Genomic DNA, 15,577 nt, shown 5'->3' with positions numbered 1-15,577 from the left:
CTTAAAACTGAAGGGCCTTAAGAGGGCCACACTTGCCCGCTTCAACTGTTCCTTCCCTGGAGGTGATTAATTCTGCCCTGTTGGGTGTGCTTGAATTCTCCAGTATTTCTTTCATGCAAACAGAAGTTTGGGCTGTCCTCAGAGCAGGCTGTTGGTTGAGTCACTGTCTGAGCAACAACTAATGGCATGGCTCCTTTCCAGTGAGGAGGCATGCCCAGAACAGCAGTTCACAAAGAAACAAAGGAAGGGGGCTCACCTGGGGATGAGTAATTCTTACTCTTAGAAACCCTAAAAGTAAATAGTGTGGCAGTGAGGGGGGGGGGTGGTAGAAGAGTGAAACATGCGTCTTGTTGAAATAGAAGTTTAGAAAATATTAATATGCCAAGACTCTTGGAATTAGCATTCAGTGTCGCATCCATGTTGCTTCCATGTACTGAATAGTACCTAACAGGATGTTGGTGCAGAAGGGCATTAGGAAGAGGAGGAGTGGGATCTTCTGCTGAAATGTAACCTTATAGGTCATTTTCTTTGTTCTTTCTCCGAACAGATAGCACCGATTCACAGACAGAAACCTGCACAACCTATAGCAAGGTAAATCGAACTCCCAGTCATGCTTGCTAGAACAGCCCTTTAACTTCAGCAGTGGCACCTTATTTGCACAGGGCTAAGAAAGGGTATGCTGGAGCACTGTGCTAAGGTGGCCTCTTTCAGGAGGTGATTGGGGTCAGTGGCTGGGAGTCATCCCAGAAATGGACCCACTCCAGGCATTTGCAGATTTAATTTTCCAGCTAGGTGGAATGGAGCTCAAAGCAGGATGCTGGAGATAAAATTGGGCAAGCAGGATGATATGAGAAAAGACAGTGCTTGAAATACCATGGTTCCAAATCCAGATTTACTGTTGTAGCAAACCACAAGTTAGCACCTGAATTCTAGAGGTAAAATACACATAGCCAACCTTTGCTACCTTAAATTTTTTTTAATTGCATTTTATTATAAGTACAGAAACATACAGCATTAAACCAAAATGAGAGAACCCCCCCCCCCAAAAAAAAACCCTCATGGTGTCCCTGGGCTTGGTATATACTGTATAACAAAGCAACATTCCCACTAAAGTCCAATATATCAGGCTGTCTGTATATCTGCAACAGCTGCTGACAATTGACCCTTTAAGTTTTTACAAAAAAAAATTGTTTAAAAGTTTGCAAATAAAGTCATATGTATTAGTCCCAGCCATCTGTGAGTGGATTTTAGCTGATGTTTGTTTTTTCTTAAGTGCACATGTCAAAAACATAGATATACATGACATGCTTCATTCTACCACTAGGATCCATGTTTCATTCTCTAAGTAATTTTCATATGCTTACAGTGGGACAATATTCAGGACCTTCTTGGACATCCTGTAGAGAAGCCAGTGGTACTTCACAGGTAAATATTTTATTTTATTCTGTCACTTGGATAGCAATCGATTGGATTTCAAGTGACTACGAGAAAGAGAGGCCTAATAACACTCAACAGCTTCATTGGATTAAATGTGCCATGATTATAGAATCATAAAACCAGAAACCCTTGTTTGCTTGAAGAGCTAAGTGCTGTCCCTAGAAGGGGACATTGGTAGGACATAAAAAAGATTCATTTGTCACCTTGCAAGTTGAGAGGCTGGAAAAGCAAAGAATCTGCCTTCGTTGTAGTTACCTTGCTGAATGTGTAATCTTTCACAATAGTTCCACATTCTACTTTGCTGCAAACTCGCAATGCTTACTAGCGGTGGAGGAAAGCAAAACATGGTTGAGCATTATACCTTTGTAATGAAAAATTCCGTTTGATTCCCTAAAAAGATAGGTTTTGTTGTTTATGCTGATATTGGGTGTTACAAAAATATTGAATATCAATCTTACTGGTATTATTTGGTTACCTTAGCCTGATTTTCTTTTCTTTTCTTTAGATCATCCTCTCCAAACAACACAAATCCATTTGGGTCAACGTTTTGCTTTGGACTGCAGCGAATGATCTTTGAGGTTAGGAAAGCGTACTTAGCTATAAGACGTGATGGAGCACTGGATTTAGTTGGTTTGAAATAGTGGCTGATCTGTGGACATTTCTCCCATGTTGTACTGTTGAAGCACTCTGCATTCTTGGCTGATGTGGTGTGGGATACACTTAGGTCCATTGTGTGTGGGACCAGTTCAGCAGACAAATTTGAAGTGAATCGCACAATGCACATCATTATCAAGTCTAGCTCAGTAGTAGGATAAAAAGAACTTGGATGCAATGATAAAAACTTATTTTCCACACTGGGATGGGAAACATGATTGACTTGTGGCTATTCTGTGGGGGTGGGTGGAACATAATGGATGGAGCCATAGGAAAAAAGTGGGGAAAGACATCAGTTTTCACCATAGCTGCCTCAGTTTAGAATTTCCAATCCTGTGCAGGTTTTTTCAGAAGTAAACCCTACTGGGTTTGTTGGCATTATTCTCAAATTGGCATACCAAGGATGTGTTTATCTAGTAAATTCAACAGATGAATACAGTTGCTGTTTTGGAAAACAAGTTTTTCTTCTTCTTTAGTGTGTGCTATGCACAGAAGGGAAATTTCATTACCTTGAGCCATAGAACGGGGGTGGTGGGTGGGATGTGAATCAATTTATTTTTATTCAGTAAAATAGTGCCTCTTCCAGTTCTTAAATTATATAGGAAGGGCAATTTTGGGGGACTTTTAAAAGCCAAGAGAAAAGAAGAAACAAAAAGGAAGGAGCTCTGATGTGGTGGAAGAATGGGGCTGCTTCAGGAGATGGCAAGGGCTACATAAGGTAAAGTTAGGAGGCCCCGCTGTCTAAATGAGCCAGTGAAAAAAAGACTAAAAGGGGGTTCATGTTTAAAACCAGTTTCAAATAGGCTTTTATTCAAATCCATGGCTAGTCTGAGGTTTGAGTCCAGGTCGCACAGATCAAGTCTCTGGTCCACTGGGCGGTGTTAGTTCTCCATATTACTGCTAACCTATTTGGGGTTCTTTTTGCTTTTTTAAAAAATATTTTTATTGATTTTCCAATAAAAACAGCTTCTTTTTGGAGGAATTTGAATTCTGTAATCCTTCTGGTAAGGGCTGTCTGACAGTATTCCTTTTTGTTTCTTTGTACAGGTGATGCAGAATAATCACATAGCTTCTGTTACTCTCTATGGCCCAGCAAGACCCAGCAGCCAGTTGAAAATGTCAGATCTTCCCCAGTGAGCGATATCAGCTAATCAAAATGCTACAAAATTAGTACAGCGTGCCTTGATTTGCTGCCACTTATAATATGGAAAAGCACGGTATGATGGACGTGTGTGTGTTGTGTGTGTGTGTGTTCAAAAACTGTCTTTTGCCACCTGTGCATGGAGCAGGATGGGAAATCCTCTTGACTGTTCATCACAGGGCATGGAAATGAGCAATTAGGTGCCTGTCGCCGTTGATTTTTCTCCTCTCGGTTGCCCTCATCCTTTACCGTGTGGATGTAAACAGACTGGTCTTTCTTTCCTGAGCTGGAAAAAGGATGAGCTTTAAATGAGAGGGCACACAAATGACTGCACGACTTAGAAGCACAAACTTTCTGAGCCTTGGAGCATCTGGAAGCAGGTATTGGGATATATATTTTTCCGGTCTGTGTTTGTGTTAACTGTAATGGTAGTCATGTTTTTTAAAGGACAACAATGTATGTGTGGGTGTGTGTATACACACACATAGACACACCCCTTATATATAGGTGTATATATAAAATAAAGTACATGGGTATTTCTGTGGCTAAGACATCGTACCAAATGTGACAAGTATGTATATACGTGTCCATAATTTCAGGCATCACATGTTTGTCTGATGTTGAAACAAGTGCAAAGCAGCATGTGCATAAGACTTGGTTGTAACATTTTTGCACTACATACACTTTAATTACTTGATAATACATTTTAATATTCACTGAGGAGCATCTGTGTACTGGGTGTGAGTGGGGTACGATGGTTTATTTAATTGTTTGCCACACATAAAGCTTATTTATACAGTGGGGAAGAATCCCACCTTTTCTGCACTAATATTTACTTGACATGCTGAAGCGACTTATTTTCTGCCATGCCTGGTTAACTAATGTGTTTTTTATATATACCGTGTCCAGAAGGAGAGGGGGGGGAAGTCGAGTAGATTATTCCTCTGAATTATGTCTGTCTTAAGGGTTTTGATACCATTTTTTCTTGTACATAAAACAGGAGGGGGAAAGTATTTGGTCCTGTAAGAGTAAACACAGTTGTCTCGTCTTGCAATTGTGTGACAAGCATCAATTTAGGATTTCTTACTTCCTCTTCCTTGTCCTATAGAGTAGGGGTAGGAGAAGAACTGGGGTGCAGCACAGAGAACTGCTCCCACCCAAGTCTCATCAAAATGAAATTAAAGTTGTGCAGCCTTAATGCAAGAGAAGTTTCCCAAGAGGCTTCCATGGGACACGATCCTGGCAGATTGCGCTCTGGGTGATTACGTACATAGCACATTGGAGAGGGGAGGAATTGCCTCTCTTTCCGCCCCTCCCATCTCTCTCTCATCTTCTTTTTAAATTTAATGCCAAAATGTTAGCCAAAGAGATCCTTAATCTTGATTCAGCATTTCTGTACATACATAGTTCTGCACACTCTGCCCCTCCACCCCCAGCAGACAGGAGATCAGCGGCTTCCAGTTAGAGACTCTGCAGTCATTATCTCAAGTGGATCTGGGGTTTGCAGCTCTCTTACCAGTCTTATTGTGGGGAAAGTAGATAGTCTCTGTCTGTCTCGGTCATCTTTGAAATATTGACCCTTTTTAAAATGAGAGAGAAAGAGAGAGAAAAGAGAAATGTATAATTTTATCCCATTTTTAATATTTTGGTGTAGCAACTTGTGATATATAGACGATTTTTTGTGGGTTTTGCAAATGCGTGTACAGATTTTGTAAATACGAAACCTTTTGTAATTTTAACGCCATGTACAGTGTAATCCTGTATAGTTTACCAACGAATGGGAAATAGGGAATTTTAGGATGTTTAACTAAACGTTTTGGATCCTGGACCAGTAGCAGGGATAAGTGTGTGTGTGCGTGTTGCGTATATTTGTGGGTATGGGTGATCTCCTTTTCGCCATTTAGTCTTCCTGTATACTGTGACATTCTATACTGTTTTACTTAAAAAGAAATAAAGGAAGCCCCACTGAGAATTTAATGGATAACAGGAAAACAGATTTTTGTTTTACCTTTATTTCTAGATGTTGCTCTTCTTCATAATGTACTGTTTCCCCCCACCCATGATCATTGCTTGCTGAGAAAATCCCCCAATTCTTTCCTTTCTAACATGAATTCTGTTTTTCATAAGCCTCTTGTAAATTATATGAAATGAATAACTAGCATGTACATTAAAAGGACAAATAAAATGAGTCTCAGTTACTGTGTTGTTTAAATACAGTTGCTGAGTGTCTGTATTTTGCAATTAATGATGAGTCTTTGATTTGTTTCCCACCATTGATCTTATGTTTATTATTTGAATTTTGTGTCCTCATCCAAGAAACTCATGATTCCTCCCTTTTACTATATCCTTGGAATAGCCTGCTGAAAGATAGTGATAGGCCCAAGGTCACCCTGCAAGCCCTTTGTGGATAAGTGGGGTGTTTGAATCTGAGTTTCCCCAGTTGTAAAATAACACTGCAACCACTACACCCCACTAAACAGCACCCAGGAGGCGCAGGGCACTGCAATTGAGCTGGCAGTATTGCAGAGTGGCATCTACCTTAATATTTGTAGGGCATGTTGAAGGAAGGAGAAAGTATAAAAGGTCTGCTGGATGGAGCCTACCAGCGGCTCAATGAACCACCAGTGTCCGCTGGAAAATTTTATCGGTGGCTGAGTTCATTTTGGTGAGCCACATCTTCCCCTGAATCAGTTTTATTGGAACATTTCTTACCCCAGGACATTACATTTGCTGAGGTTAAAAAGATAAATACACCAAATACAGGGCTTTGGCTGGAATTTGGGGGTCTTTTGTCCAAAAAAAATTTTAAAATGTGAACTGGGGTGGTATTACTGCACTGAAAGGCTGCAAGATACTATATTATCTGACTGAAAGATGGGGACATGGCTTTCTACCGTGCAGGATGAGAGGTTGTAGGTCAACCTCTGTGTAATTTCTACAGTGACAAGTGCTCCTGGTGTAGATACTAACCCCATTTTTTGATTGAAGGTTAAATTGTAATGCTGTATATATGAAAGGTATATAGCAATCCATAAATGTAAACAACAGAAATCTGTTTTATACAGAGTCAGATCATTGGACCATCTAGCTCAGTACTGCTTACACTGGCTGGCAGTGGATTTCTAGGGTTTTGAACAGAGGTCTCCCCCAGCTTTACCTAGATATTCTGGGGACTGAACCTAGGACTTTCTGCATGCAAAGCAGATGCTCTCCCATTCATCTGTGACTTTCCCCCTAACTAATCTGAGTTCCCTAATCAGTCAGTATTGTCCCTTAAGTATTTCCACAGCATCTTACTTACAGACAAAGCTAACCTCTTCAAGAAATCTAATATCGTAATCTTTTAATCCCTACCAATTGCTTGGCAGGCTCTTCAGGTGTGCCACTTCAGTAGGAGTGAAAGATAAATATTTGGATGGAGAACATGCAAGATTCTCGGGGAAAGGGTATGTCTGCTTGTGTACATAGTCAAGAATGAAAATGCAAAACAAACCCCAACCTGATTAAGAGCAATTGTCAGTCACTTTCTCATACTTCATAATAGTGTTTTAATAACATAGGAACCATGAAAATATGCCATATACTAATTCAGGCCATCTGTCCACCTGGCTCAGTCTAGTCTACAGAGATTGGCAGTAACTCTCCAGGGCTTCAGGCAGGGGAGATTCCCAACCCTACCTGGAGATGCCGAGGATTGGATGGCGCTTTCTGCATGCAAAGCAGATGTTCCACATTTCAACTGGTCATCTTTCAAAGTAAAGGCAGCTGTGCCTTTGACATGCATACGCAACAGTGCAATGGCATACATCAACAGCAACTTACTTGCTTTCACCACAGTCACTCAATGTGTTAGCAAGTTGGATGGGATCACAGAGGCTCATGAACAAAAACTGCATGTGGCATGAATTGCAGAGAGGAGCAATGCCCCTACAGATCCTATTTACTTCTTCATGCAGGCCATTTGCTTCCCCCTTCAGCTGGTCTGGTCCTGTGGGATAGTATGGTAAGCTGTTCCAGTTCCCTTGGTGTTGTTTGTTCTCTTTCCCTCCCTGCTGCCCTGCTCTTACCATCAGCCTAGCTCGGTATCGCTTCTTCCAGGAACAATTTCCCCCCTAATTTGAAACAGATTTTTCTCTGCAGTGAAATAATCAAGCTGTGATCAGATTTTCAATTGCTGGTGCTAGCCTGTCTTCCTGAATAAAACCTTTGTTCTATATTCAGTATTGATAGGGTCACGGTTGGGATTTATCACTTTCAAACAATGATTTGAAAGATGGTTGCGGGTTTTTTCTTTCGCTAAGTGCTTACGGCAATGAATATATTAGGATTCCTCACTGAGTTCAAATAGAAGCCAGAGAGACATCAAATGGGTCTGCAGCAAAATGCTGCAGTGAGATTGTGTGTGTGTGTGTGTGAATGTGCCAACCAACCAGCCACACCCTCTTTGAAGATACTCTCTTCTGTTCCCACTCTCCCCTGAACTACTGCATTGGTGTCGGATCTGACAAAGAAAATGCCTTCTGCTGTTCTGAATGAGATTTGTGTTTCTAGAGTCCACTACATTTCTCAGTTTGTGCCTTAGCCCTGAGTGACTTTTTAAGACCAGAAAGGGAGCTAAGTAATTGTACAATCCAAGGGATCTGTCTTCATTTTGCCTCATGTTTATATACAGGTAAGTAAAGTAGTGACTTCATTTACAAATCACAATAAACCATAAATCATAGCTTTTAAAAAGCTGTAGTTCAGAGACTGGGCATCTGCTTTGCATGCAGAAGGTTGCGAGTTGAATCCCCAGCCATATCCAAAGAAGGCTGGCAAAGACTCAGTGTTTGAAACCTTGGAGAGCCACTGCCAGTCAGTGTCGGCAATACTGAGTTAGGTGGACCAATAGGCAGCTCCCTGTGTCGGGGTGTTTCCCAGTGTCTGGGAAGGACCAGAGATTGGTGGTAGAGAACATTCTTTTCATGCAGGTTCAATACCTGGCATCTCCAATTAGGACTGGGAATTGTCTCCTGCCTGAAACCCTGGAAAGCTGCTGAGCCAGATAGGGCTGGGAAAGATTCTTGCCCCAAACCCAGAGAAAGTGCAACTGTGAAATGCATATGCTGAACCTGGCCAAGATCAATTTTTAGAACATGTGTGATGTACAGGATCCAGGATCTAATGCACCATGATCTTTTAACATCCGCTACAAGCTGAGGCTTCCATCTGATGTTTCATCTGAGAGAAGCCACATTCTTGTGGATTATATTGTCCTATGTTGGTTGTATCTGCTTTTAAATGGTAAACACTCTGAAGGGAACACATACGTTTGAAAGTCCAATAAATTAAGCAACAGACATTTTTGGAACAGGGTTGGGTCCACCTTGATTACACCAAAATGTCTACGCACACTGTCTTTTATCTCCCTGCCAGATCCCAAACTGCTATTTTAAATTTGGCACTTTTAAAGATTATCCTCCTGCATTTTGCATTGAGACTGAACATAATTTATGGAGGTTTTGATGAGCTAGGAGGTGAAATGATTTTTGTTTCCTTTTTGTTTTTGCAAACAGCAGAGTATACAAATGAAAACAAGTCAGAGTAATTTGATTTGCGTGTTGTAGTGAAACCACAACATAGGACATTCAACTGCAGTGTTTTAGATTGTCCTTGTAATAGCTTTAGGTATACGTGAACAAAGTTGAGTGGGTGTCTGTATAAACAAGCTCTTTCTATAGGCATTTACATCAGAATGGCCCTGCAACAGTGGACCTTCCTCTCAATGCTCTATTATTCCTAACAAACAAATCTGGCAGCATGAGCAGGCATCATTCAGAGCCAAAGCACTGCTCCATCTCACTCAGTATTGTCTATACCAACTGGCAGCAACTCACAAGGGGTTCAGACAGGACTTTCCCAGACCTATTTGAAGATCTTGAGGGACCAAATCTGGGACTTCATGTATAGCAAAGTCTGTACTCTTTACAACCTTTGCAGACCTTTCTAAACATACGTATTCACATGGGTGAATTTTGCAGGCTTTCTTTGAGCATATTCTGAGAATACATATTCCGTATGTTTGGACCTCTGAGAGTTATGCTTGTTAAGTGTAGACAATACTGAACTAGAGGAACCACTGGTCGGACTTTGTAGAAGACAGCTTGCTTCGCCCCTATGTTCCTAAGGGCTGCTTCTGTGATTGCAAACTAGTTGTGAGCAAACAAAGAGAGCTACATTAGATTCCACTCCATATACTTTCCCCACTAACACAAGTGTAGAAATTAGGGTTGGTATTTCCATTACTTGATATCTCCGCCTAAAACACTGTAGGTTTCAAGCAATGTCGGATAATGTGCAAGTCGCATCAGCAGTGCTAGGCCTGTGTGATGTTCATTCACTCATGCAAGTCAATCCTTAGGTCGCAGAATCTTTGGTAGGCTCTTTAGTTTTGATTTTCCACCGGAAAGCCTTCTTTACATGCTTCTTTTGGGTGCAAGAGAGCCGTGGGTTGTGCAGCAGGTTCCACATTAGCCAGATTTCAGCTCCCTTCAGGCTGTGGACTACCATGAGATCTTTGTAAAAACAAGGATCAAAGGTCTGCAAGTTTGGAGCAGCAGAGGGCCTGGTTATTCCAAAGGTTTTGAACCCTTCGTGCAAGGTGGGCTTCAGGTTGATTCTTTGTAAGCACATGCCTAGGAAGACATCATCAATAGGAAAGAGTTCTACCTCCCCACAAGCCTGAGAGAGTTTCTTCATGGTGCTGCTGGAAAGTAAGAACCCGCCACCCCCAGCATAGGCTGGATACATGCTGAGCCCATACATTGTCTCCGGAATGTAGTATTTGCTCTTGCGGGTTCGGATTGGGTGTGCATTATAGATGATGTCCCCAACAAATAGGTCATCGGCTGGATCACGCCTCTCCAGGAAGTTGACAATGTTTTCCACGTTGACAAAGACGTCGGCATCCCCTTTGAATATGAACTTAGTACTGAAACAAAACTCACGAGCCCAGCTTAGGAAATGTATCTCCTTCAAGGTCAAATTGAAGAAAGTGTCAAGGAAGTCCCACAACAAGATGTCGCGATACATCTGGCTCTCCTGGTGAACAAGACTCTCCCACGCTGGCAGCGCCGTTTTGTTCTTTGGGACCCCCAGGAGGAAAACCCTTTGCACCTGCGCCCCATTGACTGGCCCTTCTCTTCCCCAAGTTTTCCGTACAATCTCCCGGCGGTCAAAGTCCTCTACCAGTGACTTTATGGCGATGAGCAAGAAGGGGCCCCCTGGGTTCCTCTTGCATTTCTTTGGCTGGTTAATGAGAAGGTCAAACTTCCGGTTGTCTTTGTTCCTCAGGTAACGCTTAAAATCAAAAGCAGGCTGCGTCAAGGGGGGCAGAGTAGTGACCATGGCAACCTCGCCAGGTTTCATTGAAGAAATCATTTTAGCCTTCTCCACTGCAGTCTGTTTATGGAGGGCGATGGGAACGTGGAAGACCCTACGTGTCGCCATTAATGGTGGCTTCTGACCTTTCACCTTTTCTTCTCTAAGGGAAGTGTGGCCCAGTTGAGAATAGAGCATGGTGAAAAGGACGACCACGAGGACGAGTGTGCAAATGGCATCAGCCTTGAATTGAACTCTCATTGTTCCCAGAAATCTCCACTAAGAAACATGCAGTATTGTGTTAGGGGAATTGTCTATAGACTACATCCATCTGCAGAGAAAAGAAACAGGAGGTCAGGGTAGAGTCTGTAGCACATTTAGTTAGTTAAATTTCTCTTCTGCATTTTGTTGCAAAGGAGTCCAGGATGCTAAACCACAAAATATCAAAACACTGGTTTTTGTTGTTGTTGAAGACCATTCAATACATTTTAAAACTTCTGGAAACATTCAAAAAGGCACAGTGAATAATTTCAAGGCTGTTGAGAATATTTGAGTCATCAAATGCCCAGTTGTTAATAATGAGGGAAACACACGCACCTCATGAAGAAGGGCACCCATAAATTGGAACCCTCTACCACAAAGATCCTCTTTTAAAGTTTAAACCCTACAAGTTGACTGAGGAGGGAAAGCCAGAGTAAGTGTCACTGTCTGCCCTGGTATAAAAGGACTCAGTCAGGCCCAAACCATTGCTGGTGTACAGTTTTACCAGCTCCAGCTATTGGTGGTCTCAACCAGAGTTGGCATGAGGCGTCTGCACTGGGGGCTCCTAGTTTAAGTTTCCTCACAATTTCATACATACGTTTTAGTAAAGCTTCAAACTTGTTCCCAAGTTTTCTTGATTTCCTCCTTCCTAGAAATCCATTTTCCTTTTGTTTGGTGTCTTTTTTATTGTCTTTTCTTTTTTTTAAGTGACCAGTAAGCTGCTATGGGAGCCTCTCTTTTTTTAGCTGGAGAGTGGAATACAAATTATTTAAATAATAAACAAAACAGTATGCCAAGAAATCAGGTTTTTCCTGTTTAGACCTTGTCCCAAAAGATGTAGCAGTACAAAATGTCTTAATAAGTTGTGTCAGTATAGGGACAGGAGATTGGGTGTGGGGTTGACACTATATCATGGCGAATGGTAAGAACTCAGTATATGCTCAAAAAGATCTTTCCTGCCCCCGATATTACATCCAAACATTTTCTGGAACATGATGCAACTTTGTGACCCTGATTCCAGAGCCCAGCAATGTTGACTCCTGGCTCCAATTAAGTTCTGACTTGTTTTCATGCAAATTTGGCCCAGTATTATTTCAGATCTGAGATGCTAATGGCAACCTTTGAGAGAATTTCTGGCTGCTTTTCTCTGTTTAGTTTCATGGACTCAGGCCTTGGAATAAGCCTGGTCCAAGATGGAAATCTGCTGTTTCCATGACTTACAGATACAAGCCTGCCAATATTTAGACCAGCCATCAGCTTAATTTGCGAAAGTCAATAAAATCTGGTTGGTTCAGAGCCCGTAACTTCTTCAACTTATGGGACAGGAGACCCATGAAGCATCATTCAAAAGACAAAACATCTGTTTACCAGCAGCAAAATTACCTCCCCCTCCCTCACTTGCATGCTAAATTCTACTGCTGAAATTTAAAAAGTTGGGGTAACCCAGAGTCGATTTCTGGGTGGATGGACTGCAAACCTAATGCAATCCTGATACTCAAAAACAAACTGCTAAGCTCAGAATTCTTTCCTTCTAAGTGTATTTCTTTTGCACCAACCCCCACATACTGGATTTCAGGGAACTAGTAAAAAAAAAGAGAGAGATAAAATCCTGCAAGCCTGAAGCCTGCCCACTCTGAAACATAGGGCTCTCCTCTATTAAGTAAGACACATGGTCACCCCACCCAGGTGGACGCCATTCACCGTGCAAAGGTAAAAATGTAAGGCAGCCACTTTGGTTCTCCTGTGTGCAACAGGAAATCCCAGAAGGAAGAGAATGATGGAATGAAGCAGATCCAGATGTTTTGCTCTGCCATGACTCTGCATATCTGGCTCATAGCAGGAGGGGCATTTGGGGGCCTTCCGAGATTTGGAGGGGAAGGGAAGGGAGCTCGGGAAATGGAAACAAACATGTTATCTGCAGAATAAATTATATTCTGGCATTAACTCCCCCAGTGAGCCTGCTGTTCTCACTACAAACCTGCTCTCTGACTGGCCCTTTTGCCTGCCGTCAACATCAAGATCTCCTTCATGACTAAGCAACAACAACATCAAGATTCCCTTCCTGAGCTCCAGGCGATAACCCTAAAGCCCATTTTTCTCCTTGTTTAGCCAGACTCCTTCCAACGTGTCTTTTGGGTGGATGCCAGGTTCCACGAAAAATGCAGGCTCTGGATAGACTGTCCTGAGAGCTGTCTTGATGGGCAGGCCGCCACAGAAAACCATCGTGGTAATGCAAAAACAAACTCATAAAACAAAAAATGTCCACTCCACTAGTAAAGGCCTTCTATGTATTCTTCCCCAACTGCCAGAAATCAAAAAGTAAACTCTTTAACGGACATCGTCTGAATGCCAGGCAGAATGCCAGCATCCCCATATCATCACTGCCCCTAGCAGGGGGAAGAATTCTGTATTGCAACAGCCCTTCCATAAAAAAGCAAGATATGCTGTGCCTACTGCCCAAATTCCTCTACAAGCACTTTTATAGTGCCTTCGCTTCTGGGAGCAAAAATTGCAAGGTTAGTGCTCTGGCTTATTTAGAAAGGGCCCTGCACATGCCCAGAGGCTTGACCTTACTGATAAGTGAACATCTTTCTAGAGCATGAGAAAGGAAGCCTGAAGTCTGCTCACCCTGGAAGAGAAGCAGGTGGCCCTCCAGATGCTGTTGAACATCTGGATAAGGCTAACAATGACTGTTAGTTTGGATGCCTGCACTGTATACTGTCTGCAGGATCAAGAGTGACATGCCTCTGAATACAGTTCCTGAAGCACCACAGCAGGGCAGAGTGCTGCCGTGCTCAGGTTGTTCAGCATGGATGGAGGGATGTGTGTGGATTAATTGCATAGGACCCAGCAATGGGGAAAACGTTTTCAACCCAAGAGCCACATACCTTCATGGAAAACCACCCAGGGGCTGCTTGCCATCGGAGGACAGGGCCAAAGGCAACAATGGACCGAGCAATGCACATAGCATAAGCTCTATTTAAGCCACACACCCCTCTCCATCCATCCTTCCAGGCAAGCAAGACACAGGGTCACAATTCAAGGCTGTGTTCCAGTCAGCAAAGCACTCAAGGAGGGGGTAAACAAGGCCTTTGTCTCAGGGATGAATGTCCCAAGGACCAGCTGGAGAGGTCCAAAGTGCTGCATCCTGGTCCTGAGGTTGCTCCCCGGTTCCATAGCATGTACAGTGGTACCTCGGGTTAAGTACTTAATTCATTCCGGAGGTCCATTCTTAACCTGAAACTGTTCTTAACCTGAAGCACCACTTTAGCTAATGGGGCCTCCTGCTGCCACCGTGCTGCCGGAGCACAATTTCTGTTCTTATCCTGAAGCTAAGTTCTTAACCTGAAGCACTATTTCTGGGTTAGCAGAGTCTGTAACCTGAAGCGTATGTAACCTGAAGCGTATGTAACCCGAGGTACCACTGTATATAGTAGGAGGAAGCTGGCCCATGCAGCTCAGTAATATATTGACTGCCAGTGGCTCTCCAGAATCTCAGAAAGGGGATCTTTTCCCAGGGATTGACTCTGGAATCTTGCCACGCAGACAGAGCATGTGCTTTGCCGCCAACCTTGGGTCTTCTCTCCCCCCCCCCAATGGAAAATCTGTGCAGGAGGATCTCAACAAAAGCCGCATGCACAAACTTTCTCCCCTCCCTATATATTAATTGCAGCATTTGCACCGTCTCCCCGTCTAGCCGACACAGGTAAGGTATGCCTCTTGCAGTGAGCGAGCCAGATGTGCAGACTGGGGAGGAGGAGAGCTCATTTGCTGCTCATGAATGGCAATGAGAAATCTAACGCAGGCGCAGGGAGGGGGGGGAGAGGTTTAGGTTAAAGCTGGAGGGCAGGCCAGCTCCTGTTTGCAAATGGGTCCGTGCAGAACGCTCCCTGAACAAACCGAAAGGCTTGGTACTTACATCCAGTGCAATCCTGTCAGTAGCATTGCATCTCCCTTCGGTAACGTTTGGATAAAAGGTTGCCAAGTAGGCACATCTGGATCCGATTAGCTCTGGCATTCCTCAGCCTCTGATCATATAGCCCAGGAAATCCTAGCTGAGTTAAGCAATCCTGGCTCTCTTGCCTTTCCATGCATTTTCAGGAGAAGCACCCGGATTGTGTGCAAACATGGCTGGGTCCTCCTCCTCTCCCCATGTCTTCTCTCCAAACCCTGTCTCTCTCTGTGTGTGTCTGTGCTGGCAAGAGAGCCCCCTCAGTGGTGTGTTGGGAAACGGAGCTCAGCTGGCCTCCAAGTGCTGGTCACATGACCTGAGCAGATGTTCCTGTCCAAAAAGAGTCAGGAGAGCTCTGGAGTCTCCTGCTTCAGATGCATGCCAACAGCAGGGAGGGGGCGGGAGGCGGAGAAGAGTTGGCCGCACATGCGAAGGGTCCGTGTCTGTGTGTGTTCACGCAACGACAGATTGCCTCATGAAATCTGGTCAGACTGAGCGCCATCATGCTACACCCCAATAAAGTTAGCTCCTCGTAAAAGAGGAAATGACTAGCGTTGCAAAGTGTCGTTCCAACAAGTTCATTCTTGTATAGCCATTGGGATTTGGGGGACATTGGTTAGTCTACTGACCCCACACTGAGGACAAAATGTGATGTAGTTTGCATTTAAAGGTGGACTTACCTAATTTCCACCTTCCAAAATTATACATGAACTGGATTTTGAATCCTTCAAAATTCACATTTCTCAGAGCTTGGCAATGCACTTTTCCAGCCA

General features: G+C 43.3%; 2 protein-coding genes across 4 annotated transcripts in view; one reads left to right on the top strand and one right to left on the bottom strand.

Moving 5' to 3' along the window:
* Positions 1–5,477, top strand: part of PHAF1 (phagophore assembly factor 1) — a 43,681-nt gene extending 38,204 nt beyond the window's left edge. For both annotated transcript variants that reach the window (XM_083452714.1, XM_083452715.1), the window contains 4 exons: positions 548–591; positions 1,367–1,425; positions 1,943–2,015; positions 3,139–5,477. In XM_083452714.1, coding sequence (XP_083308840.1) covers positions 548–591; positions 1,367–1,425; positions 1,943–2,015; positions 3,139–3,228 — 266 coding nt within the window. In that variant the 3' untranslated portion in view covers positions 3,229–5,477. The remainder of the gene's footprint in view (positions 1–547; positions 592–1,366; positions 1,426–1,942; positions 2,016–3,138) is intronic.
* Positions 5,478–6,756: 1,279 nt separating this feature from the next.
* On the bottom strand, positions 6,757–15,096 carry B3GNT9 (UDP-GlcNAc:betaGal beta-1,3-N-acetylglucosaminyltransferase 9). 2 transcript variants are annotated; one of them, XM_083452716.1, is made up of 2 exons: positions 14,772–15,096; positions 6,757–10,922 (listed from the first exon to the last, which is right to left on the bottom strand). In XM_083452716.1, exon 2 carries the CDS (start codon positions 10,850–10,852, stop codon positions 9,629–9,631), a length of 1,224 nt encoding a protein of 407 aa, XP_083308842.1. In that variant the 5' UTR covers positions 10,853–10,922; positions 14,772–15,096; the 3' UTR covers positions 6,757–9,628. The 2 variants fall into 2 exon arrangements, with proteins under 2 accessions (XP_083308842.1, XP_083308843.1); XM_083452717.1 differs by lacking the exon at positions 14,772–15,096 and adding an exon at positions 11,451–11,593.
* Between the last annotated feature and the right edge of the window lie 481 nt (positions 15,097–15,577).

The sequence above is a fragment of the Podarcis tiliguerta genome (genome assembly GCF_965153285.1).
Source record: "Podarcis tiliguerta genome assembly, chromosome: 8".
In the NCBI taxonomy this organism is placed as follows: Eukaryota; Metazoa; Chordata; class Lepidosauria; order Squamata; family Lacertidae; genus Podarcis; species Podarcis tiliguerta.
Note: the sequence above shows the minus strand (reverse complement) of the source record. Positions and strands in the feature narration are given on the sequence as shown.

Bases quoted from the DNA above. Each gene is read 5' to 3' on its own strand.
- B3GNT9 (XM_083452716.1), bottom strand. From the start codon at position 10,852: ATGAGAGTTCAATTCAAGGCTGATGCCATTTGCACACTCGTCCTCGTG.